We start from the raw sequence: 20,615 nt of genomic DNA, 5'->3' as shown, positions 1-20,615 counted from the left end.
CATTAAGCATGAACAAAGTCGCTAACGCTCATATTTATGTGCTGAAGGAAGTACAAAAACATATGTGGCTTAATCGTGCATTATGTTGGAACTTGCTCGTCATGGTGTGTGACAAACTAGCATGGACCCTCGAATCAAATTCGGGAAGTGCATGTTTTCATCTGCTGTTGAATATAGACCAAACAACATTTCAAAACAACATTATGAATGAAAACACATTTTAAACATACTGCGGGAAGCACAGGAATGTTCAGCAACAACAATAATCAAGTTTCTGTTCGGCTCATTGCTAAAAAAATCCAATTATTATTGCATTTTGTTGTATTGAAAGTTCATGCAGGCTTTAAAATCGAACAGTAAAATTATACTGTTATAGTCAGAATAAAAGATGAACAAAAACACTTGGATAAAGAGGAAAATATTTCATAAAGGATCATAATGAAGACTGAAAGATGCAGAGACTCAGATCGATAGTGATTTCTACACTTGTGCAATTAGTTCATAAACATATAGGTGTGAATGTATTTATAAGTAGTGATGCTAATCAGCTCACCTAAATATGAACCTTTTTAAACATCATACAATATATATATATTTCTTATATATATATATATTGTATGTGTGACATAAGATCTCAAAATCTGATCAAATCGAACCTGAATGGCCTCCATATGCAAAGACTATGGTGTGCCAATATCTAAAAAATGGACATGATGGTTCAAGGCTTGTTTCTTCTACTGGGAACTGAACTTGCATTATCACCTTCCATTATCAGTCCTGATCGTTAAATCACTACACCACACCACACCTGTGATCATGAGATCTGTGAGCTCACGGAAAGCATGGACTGTACCTCATTCTGCAGATGAAGGAACGTCTGGAGCCCATACACATTCTCATAGAGGACTGCTGTCCTTCCTTCTTCACCGTCCCCGTCTTCAGATCCAGGATACGCCCTGGCCATCAACACACACACACACACACACAGACAGGAAAGAAGTTAAATTAGGAATTAGCATTTTAAGTTAATTTGTGTACAGGACTCTAACAAAATCCCTTATTACATGACATTTAAAGCAGACATAACACACACACACACAGTTTCTGACAATCTCATGTTAATCTTGATTACCTATATAGTTTTATTGCATCCTTCATATCTCCGAGTTTTATTAGATTAATAAAAGACAGCTACAGCTTTACGCTTCTCTCTGAAAACTTTGGAAGCCTCCACTTAATGATCACTTAGGTTGATAAAAAAAAGATTGCATTATTACAATATAATGATAATAAGTTTAAAAGAGCAAAGATTGAGATAAAATAATATTATGTATTTATTTATTTTTAAAGAAGAATATTTTTGTTTTTAAAGAAAAGTTAAACTCAACTCAATTATTGGCACAAATCATCACTTATTTTTTTTTTTTTTTTTTTGATGTTGATGATGAAAATATATTTATGTTATGATATTTATTATATTGATAAAAAGATTAAAATGTTTTAAAATGTCATTTATTTCTGTGATACGAAGCTGAATTTTCAGCAGCCATTTCTCCAGTCTTTGCATGATCCTTCAGAAATCATTACATTACACCAATATATTAAATAGAAATATATTAAGAGAGAAAACTGTTTTTAATTTTTATATTTCACAATCACTTTTTAAAAAAAATTATATATAGGCTATTTATCTCAAACAAGAATGTTTCCATTTGTATCACTCCGTCTGCAGTATTGCTCACAGCAAGTGTCATGGCAGACACCCAAAATCTGTTTTTATGTCACGGAATGTAGATTTAAGAGGTTTTTTTTTAAGTGAGAATGTAGTTGTTTAGACTTCACAAATGCAATTTGTTAATAAAAATGACTCCTATTTGAAACTTTCGCTGGCTCTGTGGCTTTGCACCTATGACTAAATCACAGCCATGCTGATATAGAGCAATGTCAAACAGCTACTCGTCTTCACTGGTTTACAAGAGACTTGGTTATAAAGACTTAAAGGCACAATATGTAAGTGTCGCCGCTGGAGGGCACGCATTCAAAACAAAGAAACAAAGGTGTAGTTTGATGATGCTGTGACTGAGTGTGGGATCATGGGAGCTGTCATCTTCATCCCCACAGGCGATGAAATCCGACAGGACTCGGGCAGAAATCATGTTCATGGATGAGCTAATGTGTTAAAGATTTATTAACGTCGTAGCATGAAGCTGAAAGCCGTCAAAGTGAAACGAGGCCGCTGAACGAGCGTGACACACGGCTCGAAATCAGCGGAGCTTATATTATGCCACATTCGACCGCTTCCGCTCCTTCCGGTCGAGCGTATGTGGGGTAAAGCAGCGCTGTTTTATCATACTAGATACATTTGAAAGTTCTGTTATAATGCTACTCTGTGCGGCCGTCAACCTGTCTAATAAAACGCATAACATATTAAAGCGTCTTTGGCGTTTCCATGTCTTCTACAAAACAAAACCGGAAATCGAGGGTGTATGACGTCATTGGCCAGGGACGAGTCGCTATTTAAATTGCTATTTCTCTGGATTTAAACATTCTTTGAAACATTTGGGATAATGTAAGTACACACATCAGCAAAATATATAACACTGTCCTAGTGGTTTTTGGAGATTTTAATAAAAAATCTTACATTTTGTGCCTTTAACCAAATGTTTTTTTGTTTGTTTTTTTCATATAAAATTACTTTTAAGTTTTAACTATTAAGGTGCATCATCCGCTGGGATGCATGAATATATAAAGCATCAAACGTACCAAAAAGAAATGCAACAGCTATTAAGCTATTACTTCATATCAGTTCAACATCATATATCCACAGCAGCACCCAGTATATTCATTTGACTAGATTTATGGGAGTGATTTAGCATGGCTAATTTTATTGTGTCTTTGCCTGCTGTAGAGAACAAATGTGCATTGTCTAAAATTGTGCTTTCACTAGTATAGTCGATTACTCGTACACATCTCTAATTTGAATCATGGCCATAAATTACAAAATGCATTTCTGAGATGCCGCAGTAACAGTTTGCAGAAGTGCCTTTCAGGGACCGTTCAATCCTAATAAATCCCATAACAAACAAGCGTGCCCACAAACACATACAGATGCACAGTAAACATTATGACCATCTCATCTCGCTCACCGCTACAACATCTGCTTGATTACAAGGCACAGAAGACCGGCTAAAATAATCCAATCACAACCATTTTAAAGTTGTTTTCCCCCATCCAGCAGAGCTAGAATAAGGGAGGAACACAATCAGAAGAAGCCAAAAAATGTTATTGGCTTAACAAAACACCCACAACAATAGCCAAATAGTGAGTTATACTTCTCGGAATGCTGATACCTATAGGACAAAATGGGATTATTGGGATTATTGAAGCCTGAAGTTATTTCCATAAACAAATTAGCTGACATGCCTTTCAGCGGAGAAGAAGCAGTTTGATCGAACTGATCTGGTGACAGCTGCTAAAGCCCCCAGGAGCAGATCTAAATGTCGAGAAGTCTTTCCACTCTGAAGGACAGACGTCAAGAACGTTGGAAGCATTTAAAAGCTATTAATAATCCTCTCGAAGACGGATAACACGACAGCTCAAGAACATCAAGAAAGAGGCCCTTGGTAGTTGTTGTTCAACAAACAATTGGGTGAGAAACCATATGGAGATGATAAACAAAGCAGGACTATAATTGTAAATTATCCAGATGGCGACCCACTGCCCTACCAACAACCCAATAACACCGAAAAGGTCAGTCGTGCTGTAATATAGGCCTTTCAACAAGGCAAAACCTTGCTAGAAATGGAAAATTATTTCAACCGCAAAAAGGTTTTTCGACGCCAATATAATAGCAGTTTAGTGATGTCAAATTAGACAGGATTTTTTCCAGACTTCAAACGTAATCACCTCCAAAATGACTCCCCAATGCTGAACTTTTTTGACTTTCTGACTTCTTCCAGCAGTCAAAACAGGATTTTGAGTATCTCTGAGATGATGCAGCATGACACGAAATTGTGATAAGGCAAGTTTATTTATATAGCACATTTCATACACAGTGGTAATTCAAAGTGCTTTACATAAAAGAAAGTGAAATAGTCATAAAAAAAATTATAATAAAAATAAATCACAAAAAAAACAAGGAATTAAAAATAATAATAATAATGATGATCACAACAATAAAAACAAGGAAATGACTTAAAATTAATTTAAAACAGTTAAGAGTGGAAAATTATTATACATAAAATACAGTGCAGTGCTCATTCAGTGCACATTGAACGTCTGCTGTCAGTGTCTTAAATGTTAACTGTATGCACCAAGGGTCTGAGAGTTACGCAATTTAAATTCTCTGTATGTATGTGCCGTACATGTGGAAGAATTGACAATAAAGCAGACTTAACTTGACTTGATTCAACAAATGCACAGCTAAATAGATGAGTTTTGAGTCTTGATTTAAATGTGGCTAATGTTTTAGCACATCTGATCTCTTCTGGAAGCTGGTTCCAACTGCGGGCCGCATAATAGCTAAAAGCGGACTCCGCTTGTTTTGTGTGAACCCTTGGTATCTTAATGATCTGAGTGGTCTGTTAGGTTTATATTCAGTGAGCATATCTGCAATGTATTTAGGTCCTAGGCCATTGAGTGACTTATAAATGAGTAAAAGTACTTTAAAATCAATCCTAAATGTAACTGGAAGCCAGTGTAAGGACCTGAGGACTGGTGTGATATGCTCAGATTTTCTGGTTCATTCTGGATGAGCTGCAGTTGTCGAATGGTCTTCTTGGGAAGGCCGGTGAGGAGACCATTACAGTAATCCACCCTGCTGGTGATAAAGGAATGAACAAGTTTCTCCAAGTCTTGAAGCACCAAAACTCTGAATACTTCAATATAAAAGAGGAATACAAAGAAACATCTTAAGCCATGTATATAAAGACAATCATATAGAGATCTAAAGCTGGGATGTCATCAGATGGGGAACCAGATGCCAAAACGAGGGCAACAATAAACCAAAACAAACAACCATTTGCAACAGACAACAGATTTCTTCTTTCAAATTCAATTGACTTCATGGTTTGAACTTGGTGGAGGACACAAAAAGCCACTGACCAGTTACATGGCAACTCTCTTTTAATCGCATATCAATCTTCTTGTTTGCACTGGTATGAGTATATATATATTGGTCATATATAGTGTTGGGAATCAAAAATCGATTTCAATTCCAGAATCAGATATTTCTTGTAAAATTTGAATTTCAATTCCACCTATCAATTCCTGTCTTATTTAGGTGGCGAAAAGGAGCTGTTAAACAATTTATTTGTCTTTGAATCATTCATTCAAGAGATTCATCCAGTAATGAAACAAGTAAATCTTGAGTCATTGAATTATTCCATTCATAAATGCCATGAGATTTTGTTTAGTTGTTTAATATTTTTTCTTCCGAATTGTGAGAGAACTACAACCTCCATAAAAAAAAAAGTCTCAATTTATCCAGAATCGTGCAGCTCTGTTTTTGCAGATAAACAGCTCTTAATCGAGTCCAGCTTTTATGTAGCCGGATGATTTTTGTTCATGGTATTCAGCAGCAATTAAATAACAAGCAGTCAGTGTCAGAGTTAGACTCATCAGCTTTCTTCTTACATGTGGGGGTTTGGCTTCATGACGGCTTTGTTTCCAGGAGGATGTTTGAAGAACATGACACACACACATCTCCAAGAAACCCTGTAGAATTCAACTACACAGATGACATCTTCAAAACTTCCGAAGTGCCTCCCATTTTTTGTGCCATATCAGATGCTCAGACAGCAATCTGTGGGCATGGTGTCTAAGTCTGAGACTAAGTGGAAACAGACGAGGACAACAATAAACCAAAACAAAAAACCATTTGCAATAGGCAACAGAATTCAACTTTTGAATTCCATTGACCTCATGGTTTGAACTTGTTAGAGGACACAATAAAAGTTTGACAGTAACTATTTTGGATCGTGCCTCAATCAATCTTTTTGTTTGCTCTGGTATAATTACATGCACAATGGTTTGAGTTTTGGTGCAGAATACTTCAAGATAACAGAGGAATCTAAAGACACATTTTACGCCATGTTTATAAGACAAATGTATAGAGATTGAGAGGTGGGACGTCATCAGATGGATAAGTGTAACCAGACACTTCCAAGACAAAGACAACAATAAACCGAAACAAACAACCACTTGCAATTGGCAACAGAATTCATCTTTTGAATTCCATTGACCTCTTGGTTTGAACTTGTTAGAGGACACAATAAAAGCCATTGACCAGGTTTACGGTAACTCTCTTTGATCGTGCCTCAATCAATCTTCTTGTTTGCACTGGTATGAGTAAGTGCTAGTCATCTATGCATGATGGTTTGCTGTTTTGAAGACCTGCATGGGTTGGATGACCGTTCCTCAGCCTCCTGCATCCCAAAGCAGAGCTCAGCAGGTGGGGTTTGCTTTGGACCACTTTCCCTGGATGCTTCCGCAACGGAGAACTTTGGTTGATCTTTCAAGAAGCCCAACACCAGGCATGGGAACATAACCTCCTGACAAGACTCCTCCAACTTCAACTCCATGACCACCTGAAGGGGATCTAAGGACAACGCTTGGAGGAATGAGAAAATGTGAGCCAGAACTCCCAGATCGGTCCCAGAACCGCAAGGACATTCCAGCAAAATCCCCAAGTCCTCTGAGAAGAAAAAGGCACAGTGTGAAATCTGGGCAAAGGGCCGTTTCATTAGCATCAGAGAAGCTGCTGTGCCATACACATATGCCCCGTTCTGCCACACCGACTCCATTGTTTCTCCTCTGTGGTGGGCAAGTGTATCATTATTATTATAAAAATGAACAAAGCAACAAAAATGGCAAATATCCCAGACCACCAACCCCAGCCAAGTTAAATATTTAGGCGGCAGTCGCCGTCGACAAGACCATCATAGATGGAAGGACAAACAGAGAGTGTTGCCAGAGAACTAATCGCTGTCCTTCAAGGATGAATATGAATAAAAAAATAAAGCGTGTAATGAGAATGTTATCTTAATCAGTGAAGTATGTTTATAGAAATAAACTCTGGAAAAATGGGTCAGTTTAGTCATCGACTACAGAATGCTCTTCTGAGTTGAAGTCCCATTAAGATACTTTGTGTTTAATTGCCACAGAGAATTTCAGGCCAGACATCGCTTGAATCTATAACCTTAAGCAACACATATCTGGGCTGCGTTTCCCAAAAGCATCGTAAGCTTAAGTACATCGTAGACCCATTGAAATCAATGGAGCTACGATCAACTTACACTTTACACAGAAACTTTCATCCAAAGCTGATATTGGGAAGTCGTGGCCTAATGGTTAGAGAGTCGGACTCGTAATCGAAAGGTTGCGAGTTCGAGCCCCCGGCCGGCAGGAATTGTAGGTGGGGGGAGGGAATGTCCAGCGACTACCACGACTGAGGTGCCCTTGAGCAAGGCACCGAACCCCCAACTGCTCCCCGGGCGCCGCAGCATGGCTGCCCACTGCTCCGGGTGTGTGTTCACGGTGTGTGTGTGTGTGTGTGTGTGTGCATTTGTTCACTACTCACTGCTGTGTGTGTGCACTTGGATGGGTTAAACGCAGAGCACCAATTTCGAGTATGGGTCACCATACTTGACAATACGTCACGACTTTTTAAAAAAAATATTCATTTGATCAAGCCATGCATTCCTTTGGAATCAATCCCATAATACTGGCAAACACTTGCACCATGCCTTACAAACAATAATACATATATTATTTTTATTATTCAAATCACCAGCGTTCTCATATATCTGAGTTCATTGTCCTAAGATCAGTCATTCCTTTTCATTTCATGCTACAGCTTATAGCTCACAAAACTTGTAAACAAGTTTAGATACGTAGGCTACGGGCAAAAAAAACTAATTTGTGCATTATTTGCATGTCGCAATGCATGCTTTAATAATTGATGAGAAAATATTTCATTTTGTCATCATGAAGATGAATTGCATTGCAAAAATTCTGATAGTTCAACAGAATTTGTGACTCGTGGCATTATGTGCATAACTAATGTTATGTAAAAATGGCTCTAAATGGCAGAAATGCCCTCCGTGGGCCATTCATTATGCTTTATAATTCACATTAGAATTAGTTTTATGTGCCAGTGAAACATGGTAACCAGGGCTAAAATGCATTTCAAATACTTTCCTTTTCATAGATACAGCTTTAAAGAGTCTGATATCTCATGTGTTATTTATATCATTATACGGTTTGCATTTCAGAACACTCTTTAAAAGCATAACCATTAATGGGTTACGTGATTACAAAACAATGCAGCACAATGTATTGTATATAAAAATCACAGTGCATAAAGCAAACTATTATGATGCATTCATTACAAATGCAGGCTTCAAGTGAAATGTGTCCATATATATGATTATGTATATGAGACAAGAACAGATTGTGAAGTTGTACACAGGTGTGTGGTGTTGTGTGGTCTGATGGATGGTGTGCGAGATCTCACTGATGTCTCCAGCCATCATTTCCCACTTCAGGGAAACACACACACACACACACACACACAGACACACACACACATGAAAGACCATATGAAAGTTCTAAACTATCTAAGATAATAGATAGATAGACATAGCTGCTTTGCAACGATTTGTATCGTAAAAAGCGCTATACAAATAAACTTGAACACATACGAAGCAGCCCAAATCACTCTTAATCAATTATGTATGCAGACATTAGCGGAGGAGAGTTTGAGGAGACATGGAAAATATCTCCCTTGGCCGCTTCATTTGATCGCTTTATCACTAAAACATATGAGGTTATCAAAACCTCATCAAGAGCTCCATATTTCACCCGCAATATTTTATCTGGACCTTCTGCAAGGACGGAATTTTAGATTGGAAAAGAAATTCCTTACTGCCCTTTTCTGACGAATTTTTATATGATATAAAGCTGGATCTGATATCCCTTGTGGAAATGCTTCAATTTGGTGCGATTTTGTCATTACAAATTACACTACAGTTCAAAAGTAAGATTTTCTTTTAAAGAAATAACACTTTTATTCAGCAAGGACGCATTCAATTGATTAAAAGTGACAGTAAAGACATTTGTAATGTTACAAAAGATTTCCATTTCAAGTAAATGTTGAACTTTTGAACTCTCGGTTCATCGAAGAATCCTGAAAAAAAAAAAAAAAGTATCCGCTGCATGCAAAGTGACCCACATTTGGTTTTTGACTATTACAAATGTGTACAATTTGCCAAACTGAAATCCCATATCTCTGGAAATGAACCACAAAGGGCTGTAAAAAATAGGATGCTAAAATAGGATGCTAAAATATTATACGGGGTGGTGATGGCGCAGTGGATAAGACACATGCCTTTGGTGTGAGAGACCCGGGTTCGAATCCACTGTGAGATACCAATGTGTCCCTGAGCAAGACACTTAACCCTAGTTGCTCCAGAGGCGTGCGACCTCTGACATATATAGCAATTGTAAGTCGCTTTGGATAAAAGCGTCAGCTAAATGAATAAATATAAAAATATAAATATAAAAGAAAATTTTGTTAAAAACCAGGATATTAAGATATTTTTTATACTTATTGAGGTACAGGCATGCAAACTTTGGGAAAAAGACGTAGTACCTTTTCCCTGTTGCCTTTAACGCAACAAAGATTGCTAAAGTCAACAGATTTTACTAATAGACCCACCAATCTCTGTGTAAAAATAAAATAACGATGCTGCCATCTTTCTAAAGTCAATTTCCTTCCTGTAATTAATAGTAATAAATCTGGCTCTACAAAATAGTGGATTACTCAGCATATACACATCCACGGCATTTCATATTTTGCTTTTCTTCTTTATGTATTTCTTTCACTAGAATCATTTATTTATATATTTAATTTAAATTTGATTTTATTTTACATTTTTTACCTCTGGTTGAGTTTACATGCAATGACTGAACAGTTATTGAAAAAATTTAATAATATTACTGTTCTTACTATTTGATCAAATGAATGCAGCCTTCATTATGCTTTATATTACACATTAGGATTAGTTTTATGTGCCAGTGAAACATAGTAACCAGGGCTAAAATTCATTTCAAATACTTTCCTATTCATAGTTACAGCTTAAAAGAGAAAAATGCATTAAGATCAACACTTCATCTGATGTCTCATGTGTTATTTATATTATATTATACGGTTTGCATTTCAGAACACTCTTTAAAAGCTCATTAATTTATGAGCATTAGAGACTTCTTTCAAAAACATAAAAATTTGCTTACAGGTTTAAATGAAAGAAAATAAATGAAACCCCAGATGTGGTCTCATATTTCTGGACCCCACTAAATTATCATTTTTCATATTACAGTCAAGCACATTGGTGTGTTTCATGTCATAGCCAAATCACTGGATGCTGGATGTGCTGAATAAAATTACACAACTGACTCATGCCGAGATGAATACAGCTGCCTCTTTGCATTTCAAGCGAACTCCGTGAGTCCTGACAGAGCTCATATTACTGTGGCGGATAACAGCAGGTACTTTGACCCCCGGGTCTCATTTAAATGTGGTCTGGGCCATATCAACGACTGGTCCTCTCAAAATAATCATCATATCATGAGCGGTCGACATAATGAACTGTGACAATGCCCTGCTTGTGCCTTGTCTGACTGTAAAGATGTTTTATTACGTGGGTGGATATTCTCATATGGCTCACTGAAACTTTTTAATAAAAGGAAATCAGACAAGAAAGACAAAAGGGCTGCGAGAGACCACACTGGTTCATTCCAGCTATCGCTATAATTAAATTATACAGTCCTTGCTAAATGTATCCCATAATTCAATTAACTTAACAGATAATTTCCATTGTTGTGATGCAAAAAATGTAAAATATTTCAAATATTCAACAAATTTTTCAGGCTTTTCAAGTTAGTTTTTAAATTTTGTTAAAGTTTTTTAAATGTAATATATAAATAAATTAAATATGAAAATATAGGTAATATTAAATCAAATATATATAATAAATAAATCTAACTACAAGACTAAATCTGAAACTAAAAAATACAGATAGTAGGAGGGGAAAAAAAAAAAATCAAAGTATTGAATCAGGGAATGTGTGAACGGATTAAATTCACTAATTGAATGCAATGCAAATTTGGATAAAAAGTTTGCTTTGGTCTAACAAATGTATTAACATAAAAAAAAAAATGCTTAAAATGTGTCCTTGAGATAAAAGCTGAATTAGAACTACCAAAGCCATTGCAGAAACGTGAAAATAAATTAATTATATTATTAAATTATTAATAAAATATTCCTTTTTTTTTTTTTTTTAAAAAGGAAAAACTACCATAACCTTGCCACTGCACATCTGAAGGAATATCTGACAGATTATGTGTTCAAAATTACATGACTCCTTCAAAATATTCAGCTGCATTTCAATGAGGACAAGATGGAAAGGTTGCCCACAGAAAAACTGTTTTGTTCCTCTGTATCTGAGGTGAATATTTCATCCTGTGGTCTACTCAAAAACGTTGCGGGTGTCCACAAGCAGAGAAGAGAGGCTGTGTTTGTGGTATGTGTCTAGCGCCTTCTAGTGGAGAAACACAAAGTGAAACATTTATTGTGTGCAAGTTCAAATTATTAAGAGCATTTGAGGACACATGCACGATTCAGGAAGCAGGTATTTGAATTGCACAATGGTGAAGCACTTGAACTCCCTATAATATGTAAAGACCATTTGAAAATAACTTGCATTAAAAGGTGCTGCAAACAATTTTTGAGAAATACCATGCATAAAATACCAATCTATCTGACAGATATCACTGAAACAGGTGTCTTGAGAAATCAAACCAGTCTCTGTGACAGCACCAGCCTCAGTAAACAGCAAAAAGAGTCTCATGAGTGCTCTGCCCAATCAGAAACACTCTTTGTCTTCGAATAAATTTGCATGTCTTCAACTACAATGAAAGGAATAGTTTGCACAAAAATGACCATTTCTTTATCAGAACAGATTTGGAGAAATTTAGCATTAAATTGTTCACCAATGGATCCTCTGCAGTGAATGGGTGCCGTCAGAATAGGAGTCCACACAGTTGATAAAAACATCACTATAATCAACAAAATATCTCCTAAAAGTTCATTAAAAAATCATCATTAAGGGCAACAAGCCCTCTATCCATAATATTGCTTTCTCCAGACTGAATCAGGAGAGAAATATGCACAGAAATATGCTGCTTACAAGCAAATGCAGTCCAAAACAGCTCTAAACAAATACATTTACTGGAGAAAGCGTTATGGATTAAGTGACAGTTTACAGTTAAAAATACCTTAATGATGGATTTGTTTCGTATAAACACACAGCTTTTCACTTCACAAGATGTTAATTGATGGACTGGAGTGGTGTGACTCGACTCTCATTCTGACGGCACCCATTCACTGCAGAGCATCCATTGGTGAGCAAGTGACGGAATGCTACATTTCTCCAAATCTGTTCTGATAAAGAAACAAACTCATCGACACCTTGACTATATTTTCTACAAATTTTCATTTCTGGGTGAACTATTTCTTTAAGATGAATGGGAATGCTGATGGATAGTTTTCTCCTGGTATTATACAACTCCGTTTGTGGTTGAAAATATGGGAAGCAGTTCAAACGTCACTAAGGAGGTCTTAGAAAAACAAACACCTAAAACTTGTGATCTAACCCTCATCTAATAACAGCAATCATCCGCAGTGCTATATCAAACCTAAAATGGTCACTCCAATAAAAGCAGTCCATTTTAATCACAGTCAACTATTTTTCATCTTGTTTTTTCATTGGTGTAATAATGACAAAAATACTGCTCTCCAAAAAAAAAGCTTCTCTCTGTCAAAGTGTGTTAAACATCATCAAGATCTTGCATGAACAATGTACAAATAAAATTAAAGTTTCTGAAGCACAAACCAAGCTTAATGTCTGCAGAAAACAAATCAGTGCATACCAACACCAAAACCTCATTGGAACGTGGGGTTTAACGGAAAGGGAATATGTACTTCGCATTGCAAACATTTCCACAGAACCATTCAATTCTGCCAGTACATTTAGCAGAAACGAAACATCTGTCTGTGATCAAAATCCCAAAACAGTCTTTGTTGCATGACCCATCATCTATGATATTAAACATGAACAGAGTGAGTTTCCATGTCTGAGAGGGCCAAGTCAAAGTCCTGACCTCTGATGAGATCGAAACAAGCCATTCAAGTAAAGCAAAACCTATATAACCCATCTAGTTTAAAGGACTCATCTTTGCTTGAACGTTACAGTGCAACATCTGTATATGATCCTGCCTCAACATTGACTTAAACGTCCATCACATATTTATGCTCACGGAATCTTTTGACACTAAACTAAGTTGAGGATTCTGATCATGCCAGCACTTGTTTTTGTTCTATTTTCAAAAGAAAACAAAAAAAATCAGCAAATTTTTGCAATTATGATCTCATGGAAAGTTCATTAGCTCGATTTTCAACTGTTTGTTCAAACTTCGACTGCAAGTTGTCATAAACAAGCAGCGGTTCGTTTGAAAAACTCACAGCTGATTAAAGTTACCGCTGACTCAAATAATATTGAGGCGTCTACACGCGTATGAAAGAGAACACATTCGTAGCACTGTTTATTTTCCCTTGAAGTCCACTTTAAATGCTTCTTGCACCAAAAATAATAAATAAATAAATAAAAATTCAATTTACTTTTACCCTAGTGTGTTTTTGCTACCTTAACTCATGAGCATCACTCTGAATTCTTGACCTTGTTACTTCATACTGCATGAAGAAATTCATACTTTTATTCAATAAGGATATATTAAATTGATTAAAAGTGACAGTAAAGAGATTTATAATGTAACAAGATTTTCATTGCAAATGAATGATGCTCTTCTGAACGATCAAAGAACGATGATTAAAGTGCATCACTGTTTCCACAAAAATATGAAGTAGCACAAATGTTTTCGCTGATATACTAAGAAATGTTTCAAATTAGCATTAGAATGATTTCTGAAAGATCATGTGACTCTGAAGACTGGAGTAATGATGCTGAAAATTCAGCTTTGCATCACAGGAATAAATGACATTTTGAATATGTGACCCTGTTTGTGAAAACCCAGCTAAAGTCACTTGTGCTCCGGACATGTTGCGCTATGACACTCAAGCCTAATAATTCCCTGTTCCCCAGAGATCAATCAGTAGCTATTTTTCCATCCAAAGTTTTGAATTAAAATGATGCGCAAAACTGGAATATCGCATAAACCATTTGCGAATAAAGCACAGTTTCCAACCAACGAGTCAAAGAGAACAAAATCGTCACTTCCTGGTAAACTTGCACTAAATAACACTAAGAAAACTAGGAGAAACCACTGAATATAATCATTTTTGAAAAATGACTTGCGCCTCAGAGCGAGGAGACAAAACACAATAAATGCTGTCAATGCTTTCGGAGGTGGATTCCTGCTGTTTGGGAACAAAGACAATTATACAGAAATACTTTGACGGCAGACTTTGCTCGGGTATTTCAGAACGACCATAACAACATATAGATGCTGTAAACGAGATCGGTCCGCTGCTAGTCAAGTTATCCCGTCTCACAGCGCAAAGTCACATGACTTTTTCGATACACATGGAGAAAATTAATTCGGTAAATGTGTTTTCATCGTGGTTTATGCACATTTTTTCTTATCGGATAAAAAGTTTATCCGATTCAAATGTGCGCATAAGTTTTAGAATTTACGTGTTTCTTGGCATTTCCATCTAGCTTTTTTTTTTTTTATGCGATATTCCAAAATGCGCATAAAAATAGGTGGATGGAAACATAGCTAGTAATGAGTGTCAGACTCTCACCTGTCATTGAGTTCTCAGATGTGCTCAGCTGTTCTCTCAGTTTGTCCACGTCATCCGGATGGACCTGCTCAAAGAGCGTGCTGCCAAACCACTCGGACTGCAGCTGGTTCAGAACGGGAGCGACAGAGTCCGACACATAGATAACGCGACCCGTCTCAGCCGCCACCACAAACAGGAAGCCGTCAGCCGCCTCCAGAATTAAGTGCTTCAGTTCCTGTGACAGCAAACAGAGGGTTTCAAATGATGTTTTAAGGACTTTCAAGTGATATTTAGAAAGTCAGAATTTTCCTACTCAACTTTTAGTTGTTTTTTTGGTGCATTTTGTTAAACATTTGGCTAAGGTATGGTGCATATGGCATATTTACCCCGTAAAGCCTGACATATAAAAGTCTGAAAAAACCTAATTTGGTTTGCTTAGAACAGTTCGTCAAAATCAAAACCAAAAGTTTGCATGTGTTTTTTCTTGAGCATCGTATTTGCAACATCAGGCTTGTATAGCTCATATATTATGATACAGTGAGAATATGGAGCTCATCCTCAAACATGAACAAAAAACAATTCAATTTTATTCTAAAAATATGCATTTTGTGCAGATGTTAATATTTACACTGCCAAAAAGTATACATATGAATATCAGTCTCCCAAAATATGTCTTAATATTTAAATGCTTGGTTTTATGAGCAAAGCTCTGTAGTTTCAAAACACATTATGCAATGCAATGCAACGATGATTGAGAGATGAACAAATAAACGATCCTCAAAAGCCTGACGATCATATTCGATGCTCACATTTTAACAAGATTATTCAATAAAATTATAATAACCTAAATCGCTTCAGTCTAGTAAGTGTTCATCTTGGAATATTACTACCAATATAAAAGTTATTCTTGTGTTCACGTTATAAAGATCAGTAAAGATTTCACAGCAAGAAGACACATGAAACAAGCTGAAAGTGGACATTTTTACATTTATACTAAAAGGCCTTTTACTCGCTAAAAGAGAATAAAGTATCAAATCGGATGACAGAAGGCATGGAACAGATTGTGAGTTTTGATCATTTAGAGGCCTAAGAAAATTGCACATCTAGTATGACACAGTAGACTTTATAGGATGAAAAAATGGCAATGTCTGATTTTAAGGCCATTTTTGTCCTTTGCTAAGTGCATTACTGATATATTGAATGCTTCAGGCGAGTTATTTCTCACCTGTTCAGTCAGGAAGGAGGGTTTGTAAGCGCCGTCAGTTGACGTGTTCCCTGTTCCCCTCATGGACTTCATGTGTGAGACGGCCATGCGCAGGATGGTGAGTTTGTCTGGTTTCCTGGCTAGAGCGCTGCAGGTGGGCACCATGTCCGACAGCTCTGTGATGTACTGGGTCATCTTATTACGCCGGCGACGCTCAATCTCACTGTGGTTCTCTCTGGATGAAAAGAGGAACAATACTGCCATCATTAGCATGCAGTGAGAGTTCCACAGCACTCTTACAACTACAGCTAGTAGATAATTACCATTAAGGATATCAAAACCTCACAATTTTGTTTAGTTAAAATTGATATAATATAATAATTTTATAATATAATGCATTTAATATATTTTATTATATATATATATATATATAAGTATTATTAAATAATATATAATAATACTGTTATTATTATTACTATAGATATAATATAACATTATACAGTATATTATAAAATATAATATTAGTATTAAAACATTATAGCAACAAAATAATAATCATCATCTTTATATGCACTGCCGTTCAAATGTTTGTGATCAGTAAGATTCTTAAATGTTTTTAAAGAAGTTTCTTATGCTCATCACAGCTACATTTATTTGATTAAAAAAACACTAATATTGTGTAATATTATTATAATTTAAAAGAATTATTTTTTGATATACTTTAAAATATAGTCATAAAGAATATAATATAAAAAATGTATATCACCCATTGTTCCAGTCTTCAGTGTGGCATGATCCTTCAGAAATCATCTAATATTTATTATTAATGTTAGAAACAATTGTGCTGCTTAATATTTTTTGGAACCTATGACACTTTCAGGAATCTCTGATGAATAAAAAGTTACAAAGAACAGCATGTATTCAAAATAGAGATCTTTTCTAACAATACAAGTCTTTACTATCACTTTTTATCAATTTAACATATCCCTTTCAAAAAAAAATTGACGGTAGTGTATACTGTTGTAATTCAATAGAATATTATAATATTTCAAAAATGTGTGTGTGTGTGTGCATTTTTGAGATCCTTCTTTCACTTGTATAATTGCAATTGTGAAATTTCAATAATTGCCACCTACCTATGTCTGCTCTCATGTACTTATATATGCATTCGATGTAGACCTTGATTGATAAATACATAATTATGAGTTACTATAGAGGAGGCATTCGGGACCAGAATATACATTTATTTGGCTCATGCTTTCTTTTCAAACTTAGGAAAAAGTTTCTTCCTTGGGACTGATCTGCCGCAACACTTCTTCTTCAACTGAAACGCTCAGTTAAAAAAGTGCCAGAGAGGATAATTTAAGACTTTTTTACTTCATTTCTGTGATTTAGCTGAGACTCCGGCAATAAACTGAACGCTGACAGATGCGAACCAATCTTTTGAGTGGAAAATGCAAAACGATAAATCTTCGGAGGCCAGGCCGCTGTATTAGTCCATGGAGCGCAATGGCTCAAAGCAATGCGACAATTTCAGATAAGAGTGTCAGCTGAGGATAATTAAATACCCATTTAAGATTAGATCTAGACCGAGTCGCTCGTGTGAGGCCAAGGTGAGAGAACGAGGTCGCTCCTGGCGGCGGCAGGGGCCTGATTTCTAGCTATCCTCAGGGAACCTCCTCAAGACAGCCCTACCTGGCATAACGCTCCTTATCACCGGGAATCTGATCATCGTCATACCTGACGGGAGAGAGAGGAGATCAAAATAAGACAAATGAGCCTGAAAATCTCAGTTACATCAATTTTAGGTTTTATGATTGTGGCTCAAATGGAGTGATCATGAACTGCATTTATTATGCCGCACGGTTTGGATTATACTGTGTGAATATGGTAATATAATAATGAATTGTGACCACTGGATAATGAAAAACAACAAAAAAGACAAACTAAACAACCTGAGGTGTCTGTATCCCAAGATATAAACTCACTTTTGTATGAACGGTTTCATAAAAGTGCCTCCAAGGAGTATTTGGACACTTCAGTCGAGTTTTATTTTAGTATCACTGAGATTCTATTATTAGTATCATCCAGTTTTATAATCTATTAATATTATTAATGTATTGTTTTATATTTTTAATTAGTTTTTCTGATGGCACAAAGTTAAACAGATGTGAAAATGTGTCCAAATCCAACTAACATATCTATTTTATGGTTTTAGTTTTAGTTTACATGAATAGCTCATTAGATACGAACACTAGCATTGCATTATATTATAAAATATCAAAACAAAGTAATAAAAAAACATATTTGTAATTATGCCACTTGTCAAGCAACACATTTGCCTGTTTGTCTTGTGCATTTCAGACAGTAGACACAAAAAAACTGAATATTATATAAGTCTACCATATAACGTTTAGCATAAAAGTTCACTACAAAATTTGAATTACGTCATCAATTAATCACCCTCATGTTGTTCCAAACCCATATGTTTCTGTTTGTTTAGATAAGATTTGATGATATTTTAAAGCTTTAGGTTACTGACAACATACATTTCAGAAACAAAGTCTTAAATGATATATAGTGCATTGTTTTGAAGAAAGCAATGCTGCTTTATCTTCGGAGCATATCATTGTGTACACTGCAAAAATGAAAAATAAACATTTCTGATGTACACTATTTCATGTTTAATCAACGTATTACTTGCTGTTCCGTTGGAATTATTTGTGAAAATTACTAGCAATTTCTGAGTGAAAATCCTACACATTTCCAGTGTATCATTCAATGTGGCATGGAAAGCAGCAGCATATACAGTGGCATGCGAAAGTTTGGGAACCCCTTGCAGAATCTGTGAAAATGTGGATAATTTTACCAAAATAAGAGAGATCATACAAAATGCATGTTATTTTTTATTTAGTACTGTCCTGAGTAAGATATTTTCCATAAAAGATGTTTACATATAGTCCACAAGACAAAAAAATAGCTGAAATTATTAAAATAACCACATTCAAAAGTTTGGGAACCCTTGGTTCTTAATACTGTGTGTGGTTACCTGGATGATCTACGACTGTTTTTTTTGTTTTGTGATGGTTGTTCATGAGTCCCTTGTTTGTTCTGAACAGTTCAACTGAGCACTGTTCTTCAGAAAAATCCTCCAGGTCCTGCAGAATCTTCAGTTTTCCAGCATCTTTTGCATATTTGAACCCTTTCCAGCAGTGACTGTATGATTTTGAGATCCACCTTTTCACGCTGAGGATGATTGAGGGACTCAAACACAACAATTAAAAAAGGTTCAAACATTCACTGATGCTCCTGAAGGAAACACGATGCATTAAGAGCCGGGGGGTGAAAACTTTTGAACAGGATGAAGATGTCCAAATTTTTCTTATTTTGTTGAAATATCATATTTTTCCATTTAGTACTGCCCTTCTGACGCGACAGAAGATACTTGCATGTTTCCTGGAAGACAAATGAAGTGCAATTTACCTTGATCTTCAAATTTAAAAAGTTTTCACCCCCCGGCTCTTAATGCATCGCGTTTCCTTCAGGAACATCAGTGAATGTTTGAACCTTTTTTAATTGTTGTGTTTGAGTCCCTCAATCATCCTCAGCGTGAAAAGGTGGATCTCAAAATCATACAGTTACTGCTGGAAAGGGTTAAAATATGCAAAAGATGCTGGAAAACTGAAGATTCTGCAGGACCTGGAGGATTTTTCTGAAGAACAGTGCTCAGTTTAACTGTTCAGAACAAACAAGGGACTCATGAACAACCATCACAAAACAAAAAAACAGTCGTAGATCATCCAGGTAACCACACACAGTATTAAGAACCAAGGGTTCCCAAACTTTTGAATGTGGTTATTTTAATAATTTCAGCTATTTTTTTGTCTTGTGGACTATATGTAAACATCTTTTATGGAAAATATCTTACTCAGGACAGTACTAAATAAAAAATAACATGCATTTTGTATGATCTCTCTTATTTTGGTAAAATTATCCACATTTTCACAGATTCTGCAAGGGGTTCCCAAACTTTCGATCCCCACTGTAGGTTTGGAACAACATGATGGTGATTAATAAAAGACAGCAATTGCACCAAGCAGGAGAGGAATTGCTGGAGTCTGTCCTGTATCTCCAGCAGGGGTCAGTGTCTCCATTCCAACGCTACAGCTAAATGTGAAGCATCTTTACCGTCAGGCAGTGCAACTATGGATACAGCTCCTTTAAAAGAACATGAACTGAAAGGAAACCATAAGTTGAGGGCAACAAAACATGCGCGATGTCTTGAAATGGCACAAACGCTGTGGCACAGCTGAAAGAGATGGTCAAACAACAGAAAATATAAAAGAAAGGACATGGCGCGTGGTCTGATTTGTTTGTTTGGAAAGCTTGCAAACAACGGAAAAAGTTTGCCTTGAAAATTTGCTGGGTCCCTCGCCGTCCTCGTCATCAAAGTCCATCCTGAAACAACAAAACAAATACACTTGCTCATTTAAAACGTTTATATATGGGCAGCTTGTGCAACAGAAAAACTGATTTAGTTTATATAAATCA

The 20,615-nt window shown here is 36.1% G+C and overlaps 1 protein-coding gene across 2 annotated transcripts in view; it reads right to left on the bottom strand.

Moving 5' to 3' along the window:
- Positions 1-20,615, bottom strand: part of LOC306857216 (aryl hydrocarbon receptor nuclear translocator 2-like) — a 95,091-nt gene that overhangs the window by 59,001 nt on the left and 15,475 nt on the right. Inside the window, exons 3-6 of one of the 2 annotated variants that reach the window (XM_079397038.1) lie at positions 20,475-20,522; positions 16,086-16,299; positions 14,882-15,095; positions 854-956 (exon numbers count right to left, since the gene is read on the bottom strand). In XM_079397038.1, coding sequence (XP_079253164.1) covers positions 854-956; positions 14,882-15,095; positions 16,086-16,299; positions 20,475-20,522 — 579 coding nt within the window. Of the gene's footprint in view, positions 1-853; positions 957-14,881; positions 15,096-16,085; positions 16,300-17,632; positions 18,117-20,474; positions 20,523-20,615 lie in introns of those variants that run through there. The other variant, XM_079397039.1, reaches the window with a different exon arrangement.

This window comes from Barbus barbus, assembly GCF_936440315.1.
Source record: "Barbus barbus genome assembly, chromosome: 1".
Taxonomy (NCBI): domain Eukaryota; kingdom Metazoa; phylum Chordata; class Actinopteri; order Cypriniformes; family Cyprinidae; genus Barbus; species Barbus barbus.
The sequence above is the reverse complement of the archived record's forward strand: the minus strand, read 5'-3'. Positions and strand labels throughout refer to the sequence as shown.